Here is a 25,701-nt window from a genome sequence, read left to right as displayed (position 1 = left end):
GTGGCTGTGTCGGGGGATGTCCAGGATGAGGTGTGCAGAGGCGTTCTGGATGCATTGGAGTCTTTTTTGAAGTTTGGCGGTGGTTCCGGCGTAGAGGGTGTTCCCGTAGTCTAGTCGGCTGGTGACGAGTGCCTGGGTAACGTTCTTCCTGGTTTCAGTGGGAATCCATCTGAAGATCTTGCAGAGCATGCGCAGGGTGTTGAAGCACGAAGATGAGACGGTGTTGACTTGTCTGGTCATCGACAGGGAGGAGTCCAGGATGAAGCCAGGATGAAGCCCAGGTTGCGTGCGTGGTCTGTTGGCTTGGGGCGGTGCCCAGGGCCGGGGGCCACCAGGAGTCGTCCCAGGCGGAGGGTAATGATCCCAGGATGAGGACTTCTGTCTTGTCTGAGTTCAGTTTAAGGCGGCTGTTCTTCATCCAGTCGGCGACGTCTTTCATCCCTTCGTATAGGCTGGCTCTGGCGGTGGTGGGGTCGTTGGTGAGGGAGAGGATCAGCTGGGTGTCGTCGGCGTAGGAGATGATGTTGAGGTTGTGTTGGCGTGCGATGGCTGCGAGGGGGCTCATGTAGAGGTTGAAGAGGGTTGGGCTGAGTGAGGATCCTTGTGGTACGCCGCAGATGACTTCCGTGGCCTTGGATCTGAACGGGGGGAGGCAGACTCTCTGGGTTCTTCCGGCGAGGAACGAGATGATCCACTCCAGAGCTTTCTCTCAGATTCAGATGTTGCTGAGGCGCTTCACTAGGGTGCGGTGGCAGACAGTGTCGAACGCCGCAGAGAGGTCCAGGAGGAAGAGGGCCGCTGTTTCCCCGTTGTCGATCAGGGTTCTGATGTCATCGGTGGCTGCGATGAGGGCGGTCTCTGTACTGTGGTTGGACCGAAAACCGGACTGCGAGGGGTCGAGGGATCCGTTCGTCTTGAGGAAGGCGGCTAGCTGTCTGTTGACGGTCTTCTCGATGACTTTGGCCAGAAAAGGGAGGAGCGAGATGGGACGGTAGTTCTTGAGGTCGGTGGGGTCCGCCGTTGGTTTCTTCAGGAGGGCGGTAAGCTCGGCGTGCTTCCAGCTCTCCGGGAAGGTGGCGGTGTGGAAGGAGGAGTTGATGATGTCCCGGAGATGGGGTGCGATGATGGCGTCGGCTTTGTTGAAGACGTGGTGTGGGCAGGGATCGGTTGGAGATCCGGAGTGGATAGAGTTCATCGTGCAGGTGGTGTCTTCGGTGCTGATCGGGGTCCAGTTGCAGAGGGTGGTGGTGGCGGGCATTGGTTCGGTGGTGGGTGCGTGGTCTGTGCGTCGAAGCTGTTGTGTATGTCGGCGATCTTGCGGTGGAAGAACGAGGCGAGTGAGTTGCAGAGGTCTTGCGAGGGAGTGATGTCGTTGTTTCCGGCGCTGGGGTTGGAGAACTCTTTGACGATGTTGAAGAGTTCCTTGCTGACGTGGGCGTTGGTGTCCAGTCATTCTTTGAGTACCGATTTCTTGGTAGCGCGGATCAGCTGGTGGTGTTTGCAGGTGGCGTGCTTGAGGGCAGTCCTGTTGTCTGGTCGAGCCGCCAGGCTTTCTCGCGGTGCGGCAGTACTTCTTGGATTCCTTGAGTTCATCGGTGAACCAGGGGGTTTTCTTGCTGCCGGGTCTGCTGGGAGGGTTCTTTAGTGGTGCGAGGTCGTTGGCGCAGGCGGTCAGCCACTTGGTGAGGTTGCTGGCTGCTTCGTTGGGGTCCGTTGTGCTGGTTGAGTGTTCTGGCTGAGGGAGGCGTTGAGTTGCTCGGCGGTGATCTTGCTCCAGCTCCGAGGGGGAACCTGTTGCGGATGGTGGTGGGTCGTAGTTCTTCTGATGCTGAAGTGAACGCAGCTGTGGTCGGTCCAGTGGAGTCCGGTGGAGTGGCTGAAGGAGATGTATTTGCTGGATGATAAGACGGGGTCAAGCGTGTGGCCGGCGTAGTGGGTGGGGGTGTTCACCAGTTGCTTGAGTCCGAGGTTGGCGAGGTTGCCCAGCAGGGCGTTGGTGTTTCTGTCATTGTTGTTCTCCAGGTGGAAGTTGAGGTCTCCTAGGAGGATGTAGTCGGCGGAGGGAAGGGCCTGCGGGCTGATGAAGTCTGCGATGTCTTCGCTGAATTGTGTGCGTGGTCCCGGGGGTCTGTAGATGAGGGTGCCTCGGAGGGTGGTCTTGGGGTCGGTGTGTATCTGGAAGTGCAGGTGTTCGGCGGCGGTGAAGGTTTTGTCGGAGTCAGTCGAGATGCGGATGGTGTTCTTGTGTACGATGGCGATGCCTCCTCCTGTTTGGTTGATGCGATCCTTCCGGGTGATCTTGTATCCTTTCGGGATGGCAATGGCGATGTCGGGCGCTGAGGAGGCATTCATCCAGGTTTCGGAGAGGAAGGCGACGTCCGGTGCTGTCGCGTCGAGCAGGTCCCAGAGTTCCAGTGCCTGTGGACGGAGCGGGTGTTGAGCAGGATGCACTTCAGGTGGTTGCTGCTGGTGCTCGAATTGGGGAGGGTGGTGCATGTCCGGAGGCAGGTGAATCGGCAGGTTTGGCAGGCAAAGGGTCCGTGGGTGCGTCACGCATAAAGGTAGCTATATCATCTCAATGAGTGATCCCATGCAACTACCTACATAGACTACTTCACAAGACAGTGTCTCTGGCAAATGTAGAGCGATTCTTCCCGAACTTGCCTTTGGTGGCAACTGTTAGAGGGGCTGGTTTGAAACTATCCAAACAATCAAACATTTTGAATGGGTGTCACTAGGGCCTTGTCAGAGATGCGGGGTTGGCCTGTATCACTCTTCCCCCAAGGTGGCACTCGTTCACATTTTTTAAGACATGGATGTTGATCAATACACAAAATGTCTTTTTATCAAGTGGATGACTGGTTAGCAGTTTCATGGATGCTCAAACAAATCAGATATTAAGTCTCTGGCTGTCATAATTTGGACCAGATAGCAAGTTTTTATAGTACGGCTAGTGGATCTAAACTGTCTCTGTAGTTGAAGGGACTGAGCTATATCTTCTGTTATAATACCTCAAGTGTTCTATTTCAAAATGCCTTTCCGGACAAGGTGCTGTATGCCAAGATTGTTTTGCTGTATGCCATTAACTTTGCTCTTCTGTTCTATACTGATTAATGGAAAACACTGTTTGCTTGTCCAGCAGCTTTGTCTGAAAAACTATACATAAGTTCTATTGCAACAGGAAAATAAGAGTTCCCTCAAAAGAGACCAAGAAGGACAAAACTGTGGGTTCACGAGCCTGTAACTTGTACACCTCATCAGCATCAGGTTTTGTCAGTGATTGTTTTCATAGACAGCGAGCTTAGAAACTAGCCCTTTGTAACTGCCAGTCAACAATAGCTTTCAATCAGACTTTGTGGGAGGTAAACATTTTTTTCCACTCAGATAGGTAAGACCACTCAGATCTTTGTAGCGTGCTGTAGTGCCCTCCCTTGATACCTTGAAGCAAGCGGAAGTCGCCATCTCTTGCTCTGGTCTGTCCCTCAGCCACCAGATCTCAACCTTTGTGAACAGAAGCTTGAAAGTTTAAGCTCATTCTCCAAGGTATTGTGCAATAAAAAGTGTAGTAATTGAAGACTACTCTGTTAACGTTTTACTTCAGTGTTGCAGAAGAAATGAAAAAACATTGGTCAAAGGCTTTATGGACATCGGCTGATAACTCTACTTGATATATTTCAAGTGCTGGGATTATTAACTCATTCACTCACTAGACGGAACCAAAGTAAAATTTGCCATTTTGATAGGATTCCTAAAAGACAATTGGTTCTTCATCTACTCCAATTATACTTAAAATAAATACAACATATGTTGCTTGCAAATAGGCATTTTCAATAATACCAGAGCAAAACAATCATATTTCCCGCAGTGGATATTTAGTCTGAAAGCTTTAAATAACTTTAGTATTCACTTCGAACGTATTTCAGGTATGTCAAATTGCATACATTTAATAATTTGGTTACACATAAGCGGACTTGAAACTTAGCCCTGGTGTTTCATTCAATTGAACAGGAACACACATACCCAATTTTCGAGATATTTGGCTCTTAGAAAAATAGATTAAGCAAACAAAATGCTCGTATAATCACCTAAAACCAGGATACATGTGACCAATGATAATAGATTATGTAATCAGCAGAGAATGTGCAGGGGTTTGCCCTTGTTTGGTATTTGGTTCAACAATGGAACCTTTAGCTGTGCCACTTAGAAGTTATTGTGAGATTCAGCCAATTAGTTGGCAGGGCAGAAGACATAAGATTTAATTATTTGTGGATTATGGTTTGCTTTTTGTAAGGCATATTGTCAAAGCAACACATTTTGCTATTTAGGTATTTTCTAAAATGTCCATATAGTGTATATTCAAAAAACACATTTTAGTTTTTGCGGACCAATTAAGACTAATAACAGTATTTGATATAGCACAAGTCAAAAATATAATTAGGAATCCAAATTGGGACCAATTTGAATTCACTGCAGAGTTTAAATTGCATATGCTAAAAAAACGTCAGCCTAGAAAGTGTTGCAGTCGCGGATTATTGGTTTCATATACAAATCTTGTGACAAATAGACAATCTGAAATCTTAAAACTGTATTAAGACATGTGAAGGCATCAGTTCAAAGACAAAACGTTTTGCATTCCAACTCTATCAATTGCACAACAATGCACATTTAAGACTAAAAGTATATGAACTCACTCTTCAACTAATAAGTTAGCTTACATCTGATTCGAGTTTGCTAGATGGGCTACAAAATTCACAGACAGCCTACATTATATGAAACCATGACCTGCATCTCAGTGAATTGAAATAGTGAGACAGGCCACGCAGTGGGGTGCAATTCTCTGGTCACTCAAGAAAAGGTGTTATTAGTTTAATAGGCCAAAGCGGACATTGTTCAAATTCTAACTTAAATGGTAAAATATAATTTTGCTTCCAAACAAAATCTATAGTATGTTCCCATGGTCTACAAGACTCTGGTGTTTTTTCACAGATATTTTAATGCAGTTTAAAATATTGCATAAATACAAATTACATACTACAACCAGAAATTAACCAGTGTAACTTCAACCATGAAAAATATTTTATTACAGATTTCAGATGGAGAACCTAAACCTGAAAATCAGTTAACTATCCATCCATCAAGTCTACATTAGTACTTAGAAGATTATTCTGTGGCATTGGCTATATTCCTAACACCACCATCTGAAAGAATTGGCAACGCCCCTGGGCAAATGTGCCAATTGGGGCTGGAATACAATTAGGGTGAGATTCTTGGTGATAAAGGAGAAATATTTTTGCCAGCAGACAAACTATAGGTCACTGATCAAATCCATATGCTCAGACATACTGCAAATATGAGAATTATAGGTTTGTTAGTTTATGAAAATGAATTTCTTTTTCTCTATTTGTTAGTTTACTTCAACTTTTTTCTTCTGGTTTCTCTTTGTATTATTTTGAGGTAAATGGTGTAATTTGCTCCAAGAGATGTTTAGAACATACTGTATTAATGTCGGAATTTCTAGTCTCCTTTGATGGTTTAATTTTAAATTCTTTATTGGCCTAGATTTTATAAACTGAAAAATTGAATTATTAGCATTTATTGCTAGTTTACTTTCCTAAATTGCATGAACATTGAGGTGTGCAATGACAGTAGAAGGATCAAGTGATGCAACTATAATGGCGTGGACAGTGAAGGAAGGCAAGTACTGTTTGTTTGATTGCATCCCTCTCTACCTGTTTTGCCTGAATTCTCATAGAACACATCAGGTATCATTACTGGTTTAAAAAAAGAAGATCACAACTGTAACCCTCTGAGGAGAAATCTTCTCTGCTAAGCTATCAGTAATTGTGTTTCTTCAATCTTACTGGCACTTTAAATATATTTTTCTTGAAACAGACCTTAAAACAAATCTTCAACTTTTAAAATGTGTCCTTTTGATTTTGAAGGAAAAAAGAGTGACTGATATGGGAATTCTTAAAATTATTTGCAATTAATTGTCCTGTGCACAAGCCTTGATTTAATCGTACTTACCATTCATGCACCATTTTATGAAACTTCGAAAAGCCAAACTTCTCTGTTCCCCTTAAAACTGTGACCTGCCAATTCCGCGCCCCGGAGAAATCCTCTGTGACTGCGATTATACAAGTCCTTGCTTTATTGTCAACACACAACATTATTATATGTGGCAAATTTAGAGTAGGGACCTGGACATATGTATTATTTGCATAAATGTATGAGCCTCTCATTGCCATGAGGGAATTTTAGAATTTTGTCATGTCCTACCCAAACCTTCCATCTACAAATTCAAGTGTTGGCTGCTTTGCTGTTTATTATACTCCTTACAATTCTAGATAACTATGTTGGCCTGGGCTATTCCAGTTAAGCATATGGTTTAGTGCCACTTTACTTTCTGGAATAGTAATTGGAAAGTATCAAATGAAGTATTAAACATCTATCACCTTATGTCAATTCTCTAATTCCAGGTGATAAAACAAAACAAGTAGTGACTTTGGGGCATTACTAGAAACAAAAATAAACCATGGCAAAAATGTTCATCCCAGCCCCACACAGAAAGTACCCAGGACTAGAATAAGGAATGGCACATCTATGGTTGCATCATGGCAGTCCATCCAATTCCAAAACCAGCTCCCTAGCTTCCATCCCATGGGCCAAGAATGCGCCACTTTACAAATTTCAACCTGACCACCAATCAGTTTTTAGACATCAACAATGCAATTTAAACTTCTAGAGATTAGAGGTATGTAAGGCTGTAATTTCAACAAAACTGCAGATCTTTTTGGCCTCAGCCTCGTGCTTGTTATCACTGACTAAATGTTACTGAATTAAAGTCTAGGGGAGGGGCAGGAGTCACAATATTGCGTTAACCTGGACGAAAACCTTCCTCGTTGATGGGGAGGAAAGACTGAAAAGGGTTATTTTTTTTTATAATGACTAACCCAAATTGCAGGAAGCCTCTGAACTCATCACTTACTTACATTCTACGCTACATCTCCATGCTGCCACTAGTAAAGAACTTTGTCTCCAGGTGTAAGCTAATAACTCTTCCATTACGGTTGCCTTGTACAGGACATCTCTATAGAACCCTAGAAGTCTCATTTCTTACTGTGCTTTCAGCAAAAAAGACATTTGTACGGCTCTCCACCCTTTAAATGAGCGCTGAAATTATGATAGCAGTTTTAAGGTTTTATGTCACTTGTACTGTTTGGTTCTAACTGTAAAAACATCCAATCTCACATAACAGACCTGCAATAAGAGCACATTTCATCATCTCCCAAACTACTTAATTGCTTCTCGTGGCTCAGTTTGGTCCACTTTAACAGTCCTAGTATTATTTACCCATTTAATGGGGCAATGTATAAATTAACTGCAATACCACCTTTTTGGACACCAGGGTAAAATTTCCTTAACCATTGGCCACCTTTTTTCAGAACATTCTTCCTTGATTGATTAGCTGCTCTTCTCGTTCTTGACTACCAGTTTAAATGCTGCGGCCAGATGATTACTTTATCAGACAGGAAATTTTGCTACAATTCCCAGCAAAATCGGTCAGTTAAATTTCTACTAAAAAAAAACAAACATCTAATAAAAAAAATCCAATTGACTAAATATGAATAAGGTGCCCCAGACGACACCATAAATTGTTTTTGTTGTCCCTTCTCAAACAAAAAGTTTAAACCACATGTAGATAGAAACAGAACTGAGATTTGTGGTCAGTTGCAGTGTCATTATAAGCAATCACCTCTTCCCACAACTAATCATTATACATTTAAACCCTCTGCTTGATTTGTTGGAAGATGAACCAAATGTTATGTATTTATGGCTATTAACTGTTGGACGGTTCCAAGACTCATGTAAGGCAAACCTTCAATTGGGGTGATTATAACTGTATTGTTTAATTACATGCAGTTTATTAACGGTGAGAAGTTATACACAAAGGTATTTAATCAGAACACAAGTCCTTGCAGCAGGGTAAAATATCCATAATTCATCCTTGTGAGGAGCATGACATTTGGCATGTGCAGTGTGGTAATAAATGTAGGAACATGGGGTTTTTGTCCAATTGTTCCCAATAATGTTTTATTGTGATCCATCTATGTTGTTAAAAGGTGGTTTGCATACACAAAAGTAAACTAGGAGCATGAGGTACAGTAGATTAGCATAGAAAGGAGATTAGGAATCTGAAAGGTACATTTGGAATAGATTAGATGAGTCTTCAGTACCCGGCAGATGGACCGGAGAAAAACGTTACATACATATTCATTTGAGTAGTTAGTTCGAGATTGTTCGTTCAATAACATGCATCAGCAACCCAATGGAATTTATGAATCTATTTTTATTTCAATACATTTTTGTTCCATTTGGAAGATTTACTATCCATGTTCTAAAACCTTCATATTTCAGGAGCTATCCTGTTCTCAGCAGTATGCTGAACAACAATTAAAAATTCGACCAAAATATAAAAACAAAAAACAACATATTTTCTTTAACTTAGAAGAAATATTTTTGCATCATGTTATGGTGTGCCCACTTCCCCTGAGGTAAGAGAGGTGTGTTTTACTGTATACACTTTATGTTGGAAAGAAAACTGGAGTTCAAAGTCCATTTTTGGATTAGAGAAAAATCACATTTTTAGAAAGAAAAAAGATCAAAATGCTTAACATATTACAGATTATTGGTGCCTGATTAAGACAGAGTCACTTAGTTCCTTCTCACAAAACAGCTTGAGTTTCTAGGGGCCTCCTTATCGATACGGTCCATCGTGAATCAAATGACCAGCATAGTCTGAAATCCCTACCTTAGAGACAAAACATCCATATTAAATCTCCTCTTTCCTCGAGTGGACAAAACGATGTTATGCAATGTGGGCCCCTAGTCTATTTGAAGGGCCAGGCCACAATCAACTGTCAGAACTTCTATTGGGCATGATGGGTCAAAGGGAAACAGTGAACACTGCCTATCAACAATCATTAATTATACTCGTATTTTTTTTTTTTCACTTTCAGGAGGGTCCAGTAGCAGCTTTCTGAATAATCCAGGAGGTATGGGCTGTGTGGCTTTAAACACAGGAGTTGTGTTATCATACCATTCAGAAGCAAACCGATGCAACCAGGACTCCTCTCTACGCAGGGCATAAAGTTGCAGTAACAGATCAACTCCATGCGTTAATTACAGAGGTCAATTCAGCCTCCACTGAGTGGCTAAAGGACAACACAATTATTACTGTGTCTCGTTTATGTGCATGCTTCCTCTAGAAGTGGCACAAACAGGTGTGTGCGTGTAGAGTTCAATCTTTGCAAACTCTGATGACATGGCTTCCTCCATGGCCTACTTCCGGAGAACCCGAAACAAGTGGATTGTAAATGCTAATACCCCAAAAAACCAAATAACCAAATTCAAGCGATTCCCCGCTAGCCCTTCAACCCATCTCCAAATTAGGATTCCTTCTCAAGTGCTATACTTGCCCAAGATTTCCCACTCAGACATGCATCACAATGTGTAAGCCTGAAGATCTGCATATCTTTATCAAGAGGCATCCATCTCCAGCACGTCAAGTCACCCCTCCCATTTCCTCAAATCTGCAGCACCTTGACATTGCCGGTAATGCATGAAATGCATTTCTATAACCCATACAGGCATTCTGGGGGACTTGTCAAAAATGCACAGATCTGATCAAACAGAATTCAGCAACCAATAGAGTTGCTTCAGGGCATTAACATTCACAAATTGCAAGGGTTTTTCTTAATGAGAATACAGTTCATAGGTGCACTTCAAAATGCATTTGAAATACTCGAAGAAAAATAAGTCTTTGTTTACATTTTTTACTGAAATCTAAACCAGATGTTACATATAGCCCTGAAATATAAAAGAAAATATTTAAAAAATCAGTCTCTGAAGGGAAACGACCAATGCTGTATGGAGGCGGCTGAAGCCTATTTACAGGCATTCCTTTCCTTCTAGCTCCTTTCATCCCAATTTATTTTATAGTGTCATTTCAAAACTGAAAAAGTCGGAGTTACATTCTCATAAAACTCAAATGTTGAGATAGGAAACAAACACTGCTCCCATCTACCGGGTAATAATTGGTTTTGCCCAGTTACATTGGTTAACATTAAAGCGTTACAGCGCTAAAATAGTGTAAAAAATGCAATATTTTATATTCTAAGATCCAACACTAATGTTAACGAGCAGCCATTATAAAATCATATTACACGTCTTATGTAGTGTCCTAACTCACAATTTGGCTGGGATAATTGCATCAATCAGTATTACTGCTAACAATTACTGTCTGAAATAAAAAAGAACTCATCTTGGATAGTGAAACACAAAAAATGAAATTTAAACTCCATCTCCTAAAATTATATTGCCATTAACACAATTACAGTTGTGAGCTTTGCAAATGCAATCACAGTCCAGCTTATCATTCTTAAAAATATTAAAATCTTTAAAAGAAAAAAAACATTTTAGTGTTCCTTGTGTTTTTCTGCGGGTGAATGTCCTCCTGGAAAAGCGCCCAGATTCAGTAATAAAGCGTCTCTAAAGCAAGACAAACTCCTCGGTGTTAAATCTTTGTAATCGCGCGCTTTCATCCTGGCACAAACCGTGGTTCTGTTCATGGGCTGGAGTGCAGTCAAAATCATAGTCTCTTGAATGACCTTTTACGAAGGTAAATAAAGGATATTTCTCTTTGGATGAAGAATGCAGCACCTAGAATGGAACAACCAACACATGAATGCAATGCAGATATGAATATGAAAGCAGTGGAGTACCAAATGTTATCTGTGCCAGCCCACATCACAATTGGATTACAAACGTATACAACTCCATACTGGATTATCCCAAAGAAGCATTTCTTGACAAGAGACATCAGGCTGATGGCCAATTTCCTATAAAAAGAAATTCTGACGAAATAAGCGCAGGTGCTGTAAGTAAAGGGTTTATCAATAGCATAAGAAATAAAGCGTGCCATGCTGGACTGGTCTAGTCTTTCCGCCGTGGAAATATCAGGGCTTAAGAATACGATTTTGAACATTTGTTCTTGAGTCTGGCTTAAGGGAGAGCTTCAGCTCTGTCACACAAATGGTGAATCACCAATACACGATGACAGTGGACTTTCAGGGTATTTGCAGGGGTACTTCTTTCATAGGCTAAGTTCGAATAGAACTTTAACTTATCTGGCTCTATTTCGCAATCACTTGAGTTACACTGACTGTTGTTACATTTCCCTAGTGGTTGTGCCTGACTTTTTAAATTAAATTACAAGAGGATATTCTCTTCTGTGATTGTGCGAGGCTCATCACCCTGCCTAAGACATTGGGGCTCATCAGAGGCCTTGTGATAAGCCTCATTAGTGGTTACTTTTCTTCCTCTTTACTTCAGTAGGTTTTGTGTTGGTTGCCTCAATAGGTTTAGTGCTGTTCTGGTCTTTGAAAGGTCTACAAACTTGAAAATTGCTGCAACACTTTCCATGGGCATCTTGAGGCAGTATGATGCCACAGCTGTGCGAGTTCTTACTTGTCACCAGGTCCACCAAGTTCGCCTGCGCTTTTTCTTCCAGTAGCATCCTCTTCAGCCTCGCTCTTCTGTCTGAAATCTACTGCCACTGAGTTGCAGCCCTGAATACAGGCAGCACAATAAGTGGGCTTCCATAAGCTGATGCAGATCTCTGTTGATGGTGTCCCCTGTAAGACTTCAAAAGCCCCCAGCACTACTCCGAGAGGCCCTGCGAACCCCAGCCTTTGTAGCATTACAAATATGAAATTTCCTACATCACTTCTCTGTGGAATGCTACTCTACAGTGCAGGTTTTATATATGTCCCAGCAGCACTGTACCCACTGTTCCCCAGGGCTCAAAAAACACCTCCATATAGCCCTGCTTGGCAACCGTTCATTCACTCACTTATACGTTCACTCATCCGTTAATTCATTTATCCATCAACCATCTACTGACTCATTCATAAATCAATCATCACATCCATCCACCCAACACCCATTAATCCATCCACTCAATTGGCTACTTACCCAACATATCAACCCACTTCTCATGAATCCACGTACCCATCTATTCTCTGTCCCACCTATTCAGTAATCTTCTTACCCATCAATTCACCCACCACTCACAAATGTACCTATCCACCCACTCTCTTATTCACCAACCCATCCATTCACAAGAATACACAGACTCTCCCATTCATATAGTCATCAACCCTAGCAATCACACACAAACACACATTAACCTAAACACACCCTCTCACCAATGATCAAGTCAGATCCAATATCAATTTTCGTGCTCGTCTTGCTTGCACTCATTATGGGAATGTTGTACCAGGACAGATTAACTTTTTGATTGAGAAGTTGGCTTCCAAAGATATTGTTCAAAGACTGAGAAGGAGCTTCACTGGCAACACCATGAATTCAGTGGAAACGTGGCTATTTTGTCTCAACAGCAGAAAATGCCAACCTATTGCATGGACCGGTCTTGCTCTGAAAATAGTAGTAGAGGAATATCTGAAAGAAACTCCGACACATGGAAACAAATTTAACATGGAGATGAAGGAATTGATTTTTACTATTGTGGCCAAGTGGGATCTGTGTTCAGTTGCATGTACATCGTTATGTTACAAGACATCAGTTACATCACTCATGGAGTGACTGCAGAAATAGTGTTAAACAAGGAATTCTTATATACAGCAGCAGAGGAAATTAACTGAAAACTTGCAGTAACTGGGAGGAAGAGAGGGATGGACTTTATACTTCTCCGTTAAGTGCAGATATACAAATGGACTAGATCCTTGAAGACCAGAAGCCTCATCTGATGCTTGCTGGTGACATACCCCAACCAACACGATTGCTTAAGCCTCAAGGAAAAGGAACAATAGGAACAAGGTTCTTCCAGAAGACACTCTACAGATGTTCTGGCACTTTGCCAATTGCTGTTGTATTCCAAAGATATTACTTTGGAATGTTCTATTTATGAGGATTTTCGACTGAACTTATATGGACTGACACCTCTGGTATCTAATTTATGAACCTTTGACATATAATCAGATGAGGAGGAAATAGTTTAACATACGTCTCCAAAAACGAATCAAGACTAGAATCTGTGTCAATATCAAGAGTTTAGAAATATAGGAGTGTGCAGTTCCTTTAACACAAAGTGCTGTTAGTGTGTCAGGTCAGTGGAATGCGCCCCAATAGGAGCAAGTGCCCTCACACACCCCGAAAGGTGTCATGCTTCATCATCTGGGCATGCTCCTCGTTGCGCTGGCGCTGCAAATCCCGACAGGCACCCATGAAGGGGCTCTTTGCCAGAGATCTTTTGATCTAGCCGTTTGATGATGTATGGGTATTTGGGGTGTGACGTGTGTGTAGTGTTGTGAAAGTGACTTAAAATAGGTATGGTGGTGCTTAGTTTGGGTAAATGTTTACTAGTGAAGCTCACTACCCTAATTAAAAATGTTGGTGCTCGTTTGGGATACAATGGTTCTAGGAGCAGTAGTGATTAATGTATAAAATGTGAGGTCAACATATTTCTTGCCTAATGTAGCCCAGATGGGTCTGTCGGCAATTCATGGGGACCAGAGAAAAGTAACCTACACTACTGCGTGACGAGTTCAAACTGTATTGTGGTAACCCTAGTAATCAGTCACAACATACTACACAAAGGATGATTCTACCTTGTTCATCGCACTGACCTGAAAGACAAAATTGACAAACAATATATGTCATTTATACAAACTTATTTCGGTTGTGGCCAAAAAAGAGCTTGATTCAGAGTGGCATAATGCATTTTATACTTGACCACAAGGATCATTCTGAGCCCCATTATGTGGCTTGTGGTGACCATTAGTCAGGCAGGAGGGGGAGGGGAGGGGAGCGCACATCACTCGTGTCTCAGCATTCGTTCTTCATGGGACTGCAGTTGTGGACTCCGTGATATTAAAGATCATCATAATCGTATAGTCTTGGTACTGTATCGCGTGGATGCATGTGAGCTAACTGGTTTCAAGACTAATTGCCTGTGTTCATAAATTGATGATCGTCAACGGTGGTTACATGTCTTGGGGAGAGGAGTTGGCGTAATGGCTAGGGCGTTCGACCTCAAATCTGGGGCACCGGGTTCAAGTCTCAGCAATGACGCTGAACATCCTGTGATTCTGGTCAAATCACTTAATCTCCCCGTGCCTAACAAAAAAATGAATGTGTCCTTATGCAATGCAACTGGTGCTATGTAAAGCGCTCTGATACCCGATTCGGGTCACGTTCGCGCTATATAAAACTCCGTAAAAATAAAAAATAAAAATAAAATGTCGTTGTTAGACAGTGCCACACCTGTGCGCACACAACCATGCCACTTGAAAATTCACACACCTGTTTTCAGTTAGTGTCGGTCTGACGGAGGATAACCAGAGCGAACCGCTCATTTGCGGTCCGCTCTGGTTATGCACAGCACAGATTAACAGAGTTGCTGCGTCTTACCTCCAGTCTTGCATGCTGTCCTGCTCCCGCTCAATACTCACTCAATGGCAGAGTTCTGTGACCATCTGCACCTACCCTGACTCTAGGCGCTGTGCGTTCTGGGCGGTTATATAAAGTTTGTTTTACTTCCGGTTAGTAGTTTTCAAAGACTAGTGTGTGAACCGTGGCGACAGGCGAGCCCATGGGTTAATCTTGGTCATCTCATGTCGGGTTAGGTGCTGCTTAGTATTGGTAATTATAAAACTGGTGCATGTTCAGGTATGGCCATCTTAGGGAGAGCGGGCTGGCATATCGATTATTTTAGACTATTTCATGTTGGATTTGGTTCGGCCTCGTATAAACATCATATTTAACCACCCCACCGCAATATGGTCATCTTTTTATTATTTACTAGAATTACACCGGAATCCAACAATATGTTGTGTACTTTGGTCAAACTTGTAATAATATACAGTGTGACAACAGATTGGAAGCAGACCAGACCCTACTCATCTTTCCTCCTCTTTTGGGTTTCTAAGAGGGTTGTGACTCATACATTTGGAGGGGATTAGTGACGTGTATGGGTGTGTGAGGGCACTTGCTCCTATTGGATCGCATTCCACTGACCGGACACACTTAACAACACTTTGTTTGAGTCAAAGGAACTGCACTCTTCTATATTTCTAAGTTACCATGATAAGGAGTGTGTGTGCTGGACCTACCAATAAGTTCCTTGTTCCTCTTTTTTAAATTTCAGTATCAAGAATCACAGGCCCAGGCAATTTACCATGAGTCTGGTTATAAAATGAACCAGACTGGGGGACCTCGCAATAATTCCCACAACTGCAATGATTCCAGATAGTTCGAATGGAGCTACTATTAAGCCAGTATATTATAAAAATGAGAAAAATACAATCCTGCAAAATATAATTTAACTTGTTTTTTAAATCGGCTGGGCATATTGTGGGTAGAAATTATCCTGGCTAGGTACGGCTTTATACAACAAACTAAAACCATATTGCATCGCTGTTTGCAAACCAGTCAGTGTGCCAACTGCATGTTCCTGGTTTAGGAAAGGGGAATACTACATTGAGCCCTATACCCTTTTCTGCAAAAACAGGAAACGTCAACATTCTGTGTCTGCTTTATGGAGTTGGTTTGGCATTTTTAGACTATTCATCCGTGGGCTTTTAGAGAAGTTAGATGTTCCCCAAATCTATTGTGAGCAGAATAATCTCAATGCTTACATAGAAAACGAACAAGTGAGTATCTTTGGTGGTAAAAAATTAAATCGTTCTGATTATTATACGGCCAAAATGGTAAATGGTAAATCATAAAGGTACATTTGAATGACTCAAATCAAAGCTAAATTTGACTGACCAGATAAATATTACTGAAGAAAGGGCATTTTCAGTAATGCGTGGGCGACTTGAATTTAATCAAAGGTGCAGTGGACCATCAAGGTTTGCTTTCTTGCAGGTTTTTAAGGAAAACACATCCTTAAGGCCTTCACAGGCAGAATTGGTCATTACAGCTGACAGAATTGACTGGGCAAAGGTTAGAGCAGCAATAGTGATATGTTTGGTGGGTCTTACACTGAATGCAATCCTGTGAGCAGGAGACTAGATTGAACTTAACTATTCTTTAAACAGTAGCTCATACCCATCCGGCTAGGTATGCTCAAGGAATATATGATTTTACCACGAATACAAGTTCCACGCATGGCATTACCACGCGAATTTTAGTTCGCAAGTCTCTTTACCACGCAGCATTTGAGCACGCACGATTGTACACCGCCATATTTACGTTACGATACTTCTAACGTTTCCAGCGTCAAAACACGTCTTTCAAAATAGAGATAGGACTTCTATTTTGACGTACATGCCACGTCGTTGTTGAGGCACTTTCCTTTCTCTCCTTTGGCACTGAATAGCGTTTTTTTTTTTAAGTTTTCTTCTTTTTTTTTAAATTCCGCTTTTTTTTTGGGGGGGGGGGGGGGAGACCCCCCCAGCCCTCTTTTTTTATTGTCCCTTTCTCCTAATGATATACACGCAGGACGAAGGAACGACGACTGGAAGGAATGAAGCTTGCGTTGTGTGGTAAAGACGTTCGTGGATTGCACCCGCGATGAAAAGACGTTTTCGTGGTAAGTGACCCGTTGTAAACGTAATTCGTGGTAATGGATTCGGAGTAAATGATGTTTCCCATGCTCAAGGGTCCAAACTATTGGGAAATCTTTCCAAGTTCGTTAGCATGCATTGATTAAGGGGGAAACAAAGATTGGAAAGGATCTGTGCAGCATACAACCAAAGTAATTTCTCGTTTTGAAAATATATTTCCCATGAACGGTTATGTGACTAAAGCGTTTTGGGATAACATTTGATCAATTGGGTTAATGCTGGCTAGGACCAAGGATGAAAGGTATGTTTTGGGTAAAGATTCAATTAGGCTGCTGAAGATCTTTTTTTCCTGATGTTTTAGTGTTTGCATATCTAAGCAGCGTTTCAGCCGGCAACGTTACGGTGAACTATTCCAGTTGCGAGTCCAGATAAACCGTATTTGAACATTTTGGGTCTGTGACTTATACTGCTAAGACAAGTGGAAGCTGTTGTGCGATGGCAATGTAAAGCCAAATATTGTACACATTCTCTTTGACCGTGTTTTAAGTACAACTATGAAGGTTTTTGCAACCTATAGTCATAAAATATGGGCTCCAATCACACTTGAATGCATTAACCCCTTCCATGCTAGTGAAAAACCCCAGCTGTCACGCTCCGCGGTGCTCGTGTGCTGATGACGGCTGGGGTTCGTCACGGCCCGCCCTGTTCGTTTGTTTACCGCACAGCGGCGGAAACGGGCAAGCAGCAAAGGAGTTAAAGCTGATTGGGTGTATGAAATCTTACAACCTTACTATTGCACTTGGGGAAATATTTAAAAATGTTTTTCAAAATGTTGAAATATGAATAATGGTATTTTTTAAATAAAAAGTGTCAAAAAAATCACTTAAAATTTAAATTGTACTTTGAATATACACCTTACTACAAGAAAAGTTGCAGGATTCAACCTAAATGTTTTAATTCGAGTACTCTGAGGGAAGTGAATGATCTGCCACAAACCATGGAGGTGATTAGCATCAAAACTGAGTGTACAGATACACAACCAAAAGTGATGGCATCCAATAGTGAGTTCGCACGAAAGCAACTGGCATTAGCGTTCTTTTGTGAAATCCCACCTCACGCAAGCTCAGCTCAAAATCAATATTTAAGATGATCAACCAGGGCTAATTTTCACTACCATTAATATGGAGTCATTGACTGATGTCGCCTTAAAAGACAATCTACTACGAAACAGGATTCAATTATGCATGAAAAATCACCTAAAAGAGACATACGTGAAGGTCAACTATAGGGTAGATTCCCAAAAACTGAAAAGAAGGTAGTAATATACACATCGCAGATTAATTCACAGGATTTTAGTATATTGCGTTTTTTGAGGGATTCACAACAATCACAGGGAGAATTCACTGGAATTTATACAAGTTGTAGACTACAAAGAGAACTCGTCCCCTCACTGAAATTTCCCCTGTGGGTTGGGTGGGCCATCTGCAGGAATGTGTGTTTTCCTTTTTTCTCAAGCAGCAAAATAGTCCTGGTGAAGAAATATCTTCCAGTACATACACAAGCAATATATCTTGCACCTCATAAGCGTACTTACTGCAAAGTTTATGGAAGTAAAGTCTGTGGGCAAGAAAGGAGAAAAACACGGCTAAGATAATGTCAATACTAAGAAAGGTCGGCTATTGTAAATTTACTTTAACTTTTTAAGTGGCAAGCATCCTGTTCTTCTCCTGGGAACATCTGTATTCCCAACCCACCACTAATCCACTGGGCTTGCCAGCTCAAACTTAATGAGGTTTAAACTAGTAAATACCTTCCAATTTCACTTTGTTATTTCAGTAAACCCTTACTTCTGCAAGTCTTAAATTAATGCAGGCAAGCGAGTGAGTAAGTTATTTGTTAAATTCTTGAAACTACCAGTAAACGTATTGATTTTAAAATCTCTTCTTTATTTAAATTATTGAATAAAAAATAACGTATTACGTTTTTGTGAAGCCAGTGGGCTTCAATGAGATCTTGCGGTAAGAAAGCAAGTGCTGACTAAAACTACTAAAGTCTCAGACTGAATGATCCAGCGAACAGAAGAGCCACCCAAGATTGGTGATAAAATTTGAATATTTTACAGAACATATTCACCAGGAAGTCCTGATGATGGTTGTATCAGTTGATGGATCACTCAACGTCGGAGTGTTGTCATCCGCTCACTCAGTGGGATTCCTTTTGGGTTCCAATCTTTGAATCTGGGACCAAAAAAGAATGACGGCTGGACAGCACAATATCATCACTCAATAATAAAACACAACGTATTGGTCTTACCCTGCCCACTCTTTGACATCTATGGTCAATAGCTGGCACTGTCTCAAACTGAGGCAGGGTTAGTAGGGGCAATGTGTGCTTTAAGGCCTCTAAAGTCAGCCTTTAATTCCACTGCATGTTTGTAAGGGAAGTCAAGATTCTAACCTCTGCTTCTCCTGCTTCAAGTACCTTTCATTGGCTGACTTTTGAGGAGAATAAGATTTGGGGGTTATAATGAAGCAGACAGATGATCGTCATACCGCGTGGCACAATTCGTGTTGGCCTGTCGAGACTCGAAATAGTAGCTCCAGGTGGCTGGCCACTCCCAGAATCAAAAATGTGAATAAAAGCAGACTTAGTGACAGGCGTTTTTGTCACTCCCTGGTCCTGGAACTTTTTGCAAAAACATGGAACTGAAAACAATCCTTTTTCCGAGTGAAAGGTTCTTTTTAATTTTGGGTTACTTCTCTGTGATTATTTCTTGAATCTTGAGGCATGAAGTGAAGGTTTTTAGGTCTGGCCTAAAGAAAGTTTGGCTATTTTGCCTCCCTTAAGTAATACAATTAAATAATCCATGAAAAAGATACATAAATAATTGCCCGCCATCTTCGCTCATTGTTCTGTTCAGCAGTCATTCACATTTTGCTGCTGATCCTGACAGCATACAGCATGTGCATTGGGTCAGCCCACTTCATCCATTTGCTGTCTTGCAGTGTGATTGGAGGCATTTTGGTTTGATCACGTGCACATCCCCATAAAAAGCATACTTTTGGTGGGCCAATACTTTCATTCTGAAAATTCTTTCCTTTATATTACCTATTCTTATTTGAGTCGCTCTTTTGTGTGTAAGGTGAGTCTTCGGGTTACTGTCATTCAAAGCCAATACTACCTTTTCACTGCATCAATAAAAATCACATTTTCCCGTTTAGTCAAGTAAGACGGTCAATGGTTAACTTTCTACATCTGTAGTAAGTACACCTGCAATGCAAGAAGTGCCTATGCTGTTCTATTAAAATGATATGCAATGTAATTTTTTGTTAAATATTTTTGTTGTTGTACTTATTTGCCCATCCCCCTGGGCAATGGCAAGTTTTCTTTGTTTCTTTTTGCCAAACACTCTTACAATAAAAAATAAAAAAATAAAAAAAAATAAAAAGAATTTAACAATTTGACGAGTTTTCCACGACCAGGCCTATTGGCTTGGTCATTGCCTGTTTTACAAGTTTTCAATAATTGTACGATTGTTGTGCTCGGCGATGATTTTACATTTTGGGCCTACTGAAATCTTACTCTGAAATTTATTGTAAAGGGAAATGAATGCATTTTATCCACCCTTTTTTAAATCGGGTAATACCACCTTTTAACTTTAAACGGTTTGGTAAATGTTGTACAACGGCCCATCTGCCGTTTGGCCCTATTATATCAAAATACTGCTAATAAAATACATAGGAATAGACCTCTAACCCCAGCGTGCTTGTGAGCGCTCACAGAGTGAAGACGCGCGCTTCAGTCACCATGCTGAAGCAAAGTAATTGTATTCTTTGATTAAACACATTAAAAAGACAGAACCATTTTTAAGACGTTAGTATTTTTTTATTTGTATTTAAAACGCGCCATTTGAAATAAATAACGGCGCGGTCACCTTTGGATGCTCACCTGTTAGACTATTTTGCGGCCTTATCAAAACCGACGTCCATTTTAAATAATCATTTCCATGTACAACCTCCAGCCAGCTGAGAAATGAAAGGAAATCTAAGCTTAGGGAAAATCTTTTTTTAACTTCAAATATATTTGCATGTGCTAATACTATCTCTATTATAAATTAATTTCTTTTGTTCAAGTGAAATGAGAAGGGCTCCTGTCCGCGGAGATTCGCCTATCTCGCATTGCCCCATCACTCCTACTTGCCTCCATTTAGGTTTGTGCAACAATCTTTACAATTTGCTTTATTTCGACATAGAATTGATAGCCTCTTTCAAAGTACTTTTAATGAGAAGGGTTTCTTGCACTCGGCCAATGTTTCGCTCATTTCTATCACAACAGCGCCACCGGCTGGCCACACACAGATGTCCAGCCATGGACATTTATTATTTATGATGATTCTAGTTTTTAGAGAACTGGGCATTTCACAGAACAAGGGTGACAAAGTAGACGGCACTGCAGTGAAAATCAAAATTTTAATGTAAAAATCGGATATTATCTAAAATGACTCACAAACGCTGTTATTTCAAAGCGCCTATAACAAATAGCGGACGAGAAGACGCGGATCATTTGAAATCGTCGCACAGTCAATGAAATCAACGCGTTTACAATTTCCACTAGCAGAGAGAAACATTTCAATGCACCACGTTTGCAGGGATTTAATTAATTCTGGCTAAGTGGTCCATTTCCTGATTTCCGTAAAGTGTTTAATGGCCGTGAAGACATCTATCCCGTATTGCGATTCGCTTTGCTTTGCTTTAATTAGTTCTTGCAGAATTGTGGACTGCTCAAGAAAGCACAATTCTCCCAACTTCAATGGAGCAAAAGTAGCAAAAACAAAGAGTTTACAGACAGGCAAAACGTAGAAACCCTACAATGCCCGAAGCGAACGAGTCGCGGTCACGGTGCTGCTTAGTTCATACATTCAGAGCTTTCATGGCGATTCAAGAAAGAAAAATACAGAGAGGTCTCGTGATTTGGATTTCATAATGTTTGCTGTGGCAGTCTGTTATGTGCACTTATGAAATCATATCTACGACTTTACGTTTTGGAGCAAAAAGGACAACGTACATATAATAAACACAATGTAACGAACAAATGATGAAAATATTAAAACCAAAGGATATCGTTTAGTCGTCCAGGGCAACTTCATTAAGTCGATGATGAAACAGCTGATGAAATTGTGTACGAGTATCTATAATTGCTATATTAAAAATAAAATAACATTCTGACCATCACACAGCCCGGCCAACAAGGTGACATTTAGCACCGTGTTTCTGTAGTGCTGCTGCCTAGAAATGCTCGTTTAAACGAGCTCGGCGCTATTTAAGGGCGTCCCTCTACGTCTTCCAATCAAATCTGAAAAACACGTTTGACGTATTCACAGTTTATAAGGATTCTGCAACTACAGAACAGTTTAGCAAGACCATCGTTGGCTATTTACGGGAACCGGTCATGCTCCATTGAACCACCAGGCAGAAATGAACCAGCAGAGGGCGCCCATTGCGCCGTTTCACTGACCGCCCAATCAGAGGCAGATTTCTATAAATAATACCTCTACACTTGGAAATTAGCACCAAAAATGAATAATACCACCCACTTTTGGCCCGTGACAACTGTGATGCCATGGACGGTGTCCCTCGTGTTTTTAGAGATGGTCGTATGGTTCAAATATTTAGTAAGCTTTCAACTATATAAAAAAAAAAGTACTGATTATTTGAACCTTTTTATGATTAACAAACATAATACGACCATTGTGCAGGCAACGCCAGTGTAAAAACGAGAGGATATATATATATATATATATATATATATATATATATATATATATATATATATATATATATATATATATATATATATATATATATATATATATATATATATATATATATATATATATATGTCACTGGCGTGTAAATCAGTGCCGTAGTAAATATATATATATATATGTCACTGGCGTGTAAATCAGTGCCGGAGTAAACAAATTATACAAAAGCAGAAAAGCATCAAGGCACATAATACCTTTTCCCAGCACTCACCTTACTTACTTCTTCAGCAACCTTCTCAAAGTCCTGCACATTCCTGCAGTAAAACCCGATGGTGCAGCTGGGATCCATCTTTTTGAATGGCATCTTTTTGGGGGCTGAACAGTGGAATGACTGCAAGTAAAAAACATTTTAGAACAAATATTGTAATAACTTGAGAAACCAATCCACCAGCGGTCTGATCACGTTTATGGCTTACTCAACATCTAAAAGAACAGGTTTTGGGCAAAATGTGACTTTAAATACATAACAGGGCCTCAATTTGCTGCACAGTCACTGAATAATCACTATTTATGGTTGCCTTGTTAAATTTTGGAATTTGAGAACTTGCCTTTTTTCCGTAATTTCACCATTATTGTTTAAACAGGCGTTGGTACAGCCAACAGGTCTGACTTGCATTTTGAGTCATAATGAATTTTTTTTTTTTTTTTTTAAAGGAAAACTGTTGTGGTAAAAACTATTTTTCCTGTATGTAAGGTATCTGTTTCATAAATAATTTAATGTGTAATGATTCGGTGAGATTCGGTGAGATTTGCGATTGCATTCCAAACAGTGGAATTACTACAAGTAAAAAGCATTTAAGAACTAATATTGTATTAAAATAGTTCCTCATGCATTTCATAAAAGAACTTCAAAGGGTGCGGTATGATACATCAAACAACAAATAGAACGATGTGGGAGAGTCAAACTCCTGTGGGGCGGAGACAAAGTCCTCGCTATGTCGGTATATAACTGGTAACACAGGTCTTGAATATAGCTGCGCTGTCAACCCACACCTAAAGCACTTTTAAATAATTTGGACAGGCAGGAAGAGAATCAACCATGCTTACCAGACATGCCTAATACTGAATGTAGGACATTTTATTTGAAATTTAGATTGGCTATGTTCCCTACTCCTATTTGCCAAGTTATGTGAAATAATTTGCCAGATGGAAAAAGGTTTACTTTACTATCCCTGGAGATGAAGTCTTAGGGATGTTAAATAAAATTTTGCTGTATTGTAAGATATTTGCAAGCAAGAGGGAAACGTTGCTTACTAAGCTATTAAATTCACCAAGTGTCCCTGAACACAGGTGCCATGGTGATTCAATTATGTCTTTATTTTATTTATTTTATATAGCGCTGAATCTACCCCTGAAGGGGTATCTCTGCGCTTCGGATAGCTGCAAAAAAATAAAACAAATGAAACGGGGTCAAAGTCAGAAACAAAATAGGATGGTCTTGAGGTGCTTTCTGAATTGGAGATGGTCAGGGCATTGTTTCAAGTGAAAAGGGAGCTGATTCCAGTAGAGAGGGCCAAGGTGGGAGAATGCCTTCCCACCCAGCCTGGCTTTCCTGACTCAGGGGACCACAAGAAGGGATTTGGTTCCTGACCAGAGGACCCTGGAGGGAGCATATGGCGTGAATTTCTCAGCAAGATAAGTGGGGCAGAGGTTGTATAAGGCTTTATGAACGGTACAGCAGACTTTAAAATTAATCCGCTCGCGTACTGGGAGGAAATGGAGCTGACGGAGAAGGCGGGAGGCGGTCTTGAGGGGAGTGTTCAGGACCAGTTGCTCAGCAGTATTCTGGACCACCTGCAATCTTCAGAGCGAGGACTCATTGGCGGAGACCAAGAGGACATTGCAGTAGTCCAGACGACTCAATATGAGGGCCTGTGTCAAGGTTTTCCGAGTTGAATCAGGAAGCAGAGGAAAAACTCGGCGTAATAGGCCCAGCCTATGAAAACAGGAGCCCGCTGTCTGAGCAGCATGCTCCTTCACGGTGAGAGTCTGGTCCAGGCAGATGCCTAAGTTATTAACAAGGGACTTGGGGGCGGGGGAAGCACCAAGGTCCACCGGCCACCACTGCGAAGTACACAGCATGGGGGCCTCTCTGAAATGCATGATCTGTCTCCCGACATTAAATTGCAGAAAATTACATCTCATACGATTGGAAATAGCCCTCATACCAGAGGAGAAGGACGCCTGAAAAAATGAGGTGAATTTGCTAAAAGGAAATAGTAGCTGCATATCGTCGGCGTATGAAATGGGAATGAACCCATAGGTCCTGAGAAGATTGGCCAAGGGAGAAACGTAGATAATAAACAGGGTCCCTGAGGTACTCCCTTGGTCAGTTTCATAGGCACCAAGCGTATGGGCCGAGATTGATGGTCGGGGAACGGGAGGATAGAAAGCTTGTCATCCACTGAAGGGCTGTGTCTCCGAGTCCAATCTCCTCCAGTCTCCTGAGCAGCTCCTGATGAGAGACCGTGTCGAACGTGGCAGAAAGGTTCAACAGCACCAGAATCTTAGATTGACCCCTGTCTAAGGTCATCCTAATGTTATCCGTGACTGCAAGCAGGGCCGATTCTGTGCTGTATTTGGGCATAAAACCTGACTTGGAAGTATCTAGGGTGCTAGTAAGTTCGACATGGTCAGACAGATGTTTGTTGATATGCTTTTCTAGTAACTTGCTCCGGAGAGGGAGTAGCGAGATGGGACGGTGATTGGAGAGATCAGCCAGGAGAACTTTGGTGTTCTTTGGGACAGGCATAACCTGTACTACCTTCCATTCTAAAGGAAGAAGACCCTCCCTCATGGAGAGATTGAGAAGAAACTCAATAGATGAAGACAGTTGACAGGACAAGGAGGCTGCAATTTTGGCTGGGATAATACCAAAAAAACTTAATTTTGGCATGCTATACATTTTATGGAACAAATCTGTTTATTGTATGCTATACATTTTAAAACAGTTATGTTGGATGGAATGCAAAAATTAGTTTTGCAATGAATATGTTGTTGGGTAGGCAACGTACTTGGTGTAATGTAAAGTTTGGGAAACTACATGAAAATGATGAAATAACAAAAACATATATGAGTAAGCACATGGCCTAACTGTATATTAAGATATCTCAATGTTAAACATAACATGCTGCCTGGTTATGGCACACTGATGATTTCATTTCAAAATAGTAACACCCTTTCACAAATGTACAATATATGGATCTGTCTTACAAATGTGGAATTGCATTATTAAATGTAAAAAGATGCTACTTGATGGCAGAATTACTTTTTGGGAAGTGTAAT

The 25,701-nt window shown here is 41.2% G+C and overlaps 1 protein-coding gene across 2 annotated transcripts in view; it reads right to left on the bottom strand.

Annotated features, from left to right (window-relative positions):
* Positions 1 to 8,330: 8,330 nt before the first annotated feature.
* The window catches only part of ATG4C (autophagy related 4C cysteine peptidase), a 297,476-nt gene continuing 280,105 nt past the window's right edge, over positions 8,331 to 25,701 (bottom strand). The window contains exons 10-11 of one of the 2 annotated variants that reach the window (XM_086953509.1): positions 22,628 to 22,747; positions 8,331 to 10,722 (exon numbers count right to left, since the gene is read on the bottom strand). In XM_086953509.1, the coding sequence (XP_086809635.1) occupies positions 10,552 to 10,722; positions 22,628 to 22,747 (291 nt within the window). In that variant the 3' untranslated portion in view covers positions 8,331 to 10,551. The remainder of the gene's footprint in view (positions 10,723 to 22,627; positions 22,748 to 25,701) is intronic. The other variant, XM_086953515.1, reaches the window with a different exon arrangement.

Source organism: Lissotriton vulgaris, chromosome 1_1, assembly GCF_964263255.1.
Source record: "Lissotriton vulgaris chromosome 1_1, aLisVul1.2, whole genome shotgun sequence".
Lineage (NCBI taxonomy): Eukaryota > Metazoa > Chordata > Amphibia > Caudata > Salamandridae > Lissotriton > Lissotriton vulgaris.
The sequence above is the reverse complement of the archived record's forward strand: the minus strand, read 5'-3'. Positions and strand labels throughout refer to the sequence as shown.